The sequence below is a fragment of the Plasmodium reichenowi genome, chromosome 5 (assembly GCF_001601855.1).
Source record: "Plasmodium reichenowi strain SY57 chromosome 5, whole genome shotgun sequence".
Lineage (NCBI taxonomy): Eukaryota > Apicomplexa > Aconoidasida > Haemosporida > Plasmodiidae > Plasmodium > Plasmodium reichenowi.
Window position 1 is genome coordinate 219708 of NC_033650.1, and position 1422 is coordinate 221129.

Here is a 1422-nt window from a genome sequence, read left to right on the forward strand (position 1 = left end):
TATATAATTTTTAAAAAAATTTTTAAAAAAAAAAAAATTTTTTTTTTTTTTTTTTTTTTTTTTTTTTAAAAAACCATTTCCCCTCAAAAAAAAAAAAAAAAAAAAAAAAAAAAGCCAAAATATTTTTATTATAATAAATTATATTTAATTTACAAATCATAGATATATATTTCATATCTTAATTATTTTATTAATAAACTTATCTATATATATATATATATATATATATGTATGTATGTATTTATAACAAGATTGTAAAAAAAGAAAAAAAACAATGGACACTTTTTTTAGTGGGCTTAAATATAATAAATGTGATAATTTCATTCTGCATGTGACAATACAAGATGTTATTTAAAAATGGAGATAAGCATACTCTTACCCTGAGTACAAGACGAATAATAAAATGTGCATTATACTTAAAAAAAATTATATAATATATATATATATATATATATATATATATATATATATATATTTATATATATGAAGAGATGATGTGGTTTATTTTAATTGAACATTGAATATCAAAAAATTACAAAAAATAAAATCACAAAAAATAAAATAACAAAAAAAATAAAATAACAAAATAGCAAATGATTACATAAAAATTTATCTTAAATAAATATAATATATATATATATATTTTTTGTATCGTAAAAGGGACTGTGTCACTATCCTTTGACTTTATTATTTTTGTAAAGGTTGAAGAGCCAACTACAACATGACGTTTTGATTAAATTCTATACACACATTCTTATTTAAAAGATATTGTATAAATTCACTTAAATGAGAAATTTGCACATTTTCTTTTATTGAAAAAATAACAACACCGAGATATTTTAAATACACATAAGTTCCACAAGAATTCATAAGTTTTGATAATTCTTCATTTTTATTAATATAATCAAAAAGTTTATTTATGTCATTTTTTGAACTCATCAATAAATTATGTGCTGGTAATTCATTATAAGTAGTTTCCATTTTTAATACTTTTAATAAATCATTATTATTACAATTCTTCATTTTCCTTCTATTTATCCTTCTACTAATTAAAGCCGAGTTACTATTCAACACAGTGTCACCAGGGGTCACTTCGGACCCGCACAAGTGTATACACAAAAACTCATAAAGGTACATATATAAGGAAAAAAAATTAAAAGCAAATAGAAACTTCATGCTAATAGTTATTTGTTTATTAACAAAAAAAAAAAAATAAATAAAATAAAATAAAATAAATAAATAAATAAAAATGAAATAATTAAAAAAAAAAAAAAAAAAAAAAAAAAAAAAAAAAAAAAAAAATTTAAATTTTTTAAAAAAAAATTTAAATTTTTTTTTATTTTTTTTTTTTAAAAATTTTTAAATTAAAAAAAAATAAAATTTAATAAATTTTTAAAATAAAATTTTTTTTAATTTTAAAAA

The 1422-nt window shown here is 16.3% G+C and overlaps 1 protein-coding gene across 1 annotated transcript; it reads right to left on the bottom strand.

Moving 5' to 3' along the window:
• Positions 1-714: 714 nt before the first annotated feature.
• Positions 715-1176, bottom strand: PRSY57_0506600 (hypothetical protein; the record flags this gene model as incomplete). Its single annotated transcript, XM_020114544.1, has 1 exon — positions 715-1176. The coding sequence occupies one exon, from the start codon at positions 1174-1176 to the stop codon at positions 715-717; it is 462 nt and encodes a 153-aa protein (XP_019970721.1).
• Positions 1177-1422: the final 246 nt, after the last annotated feature.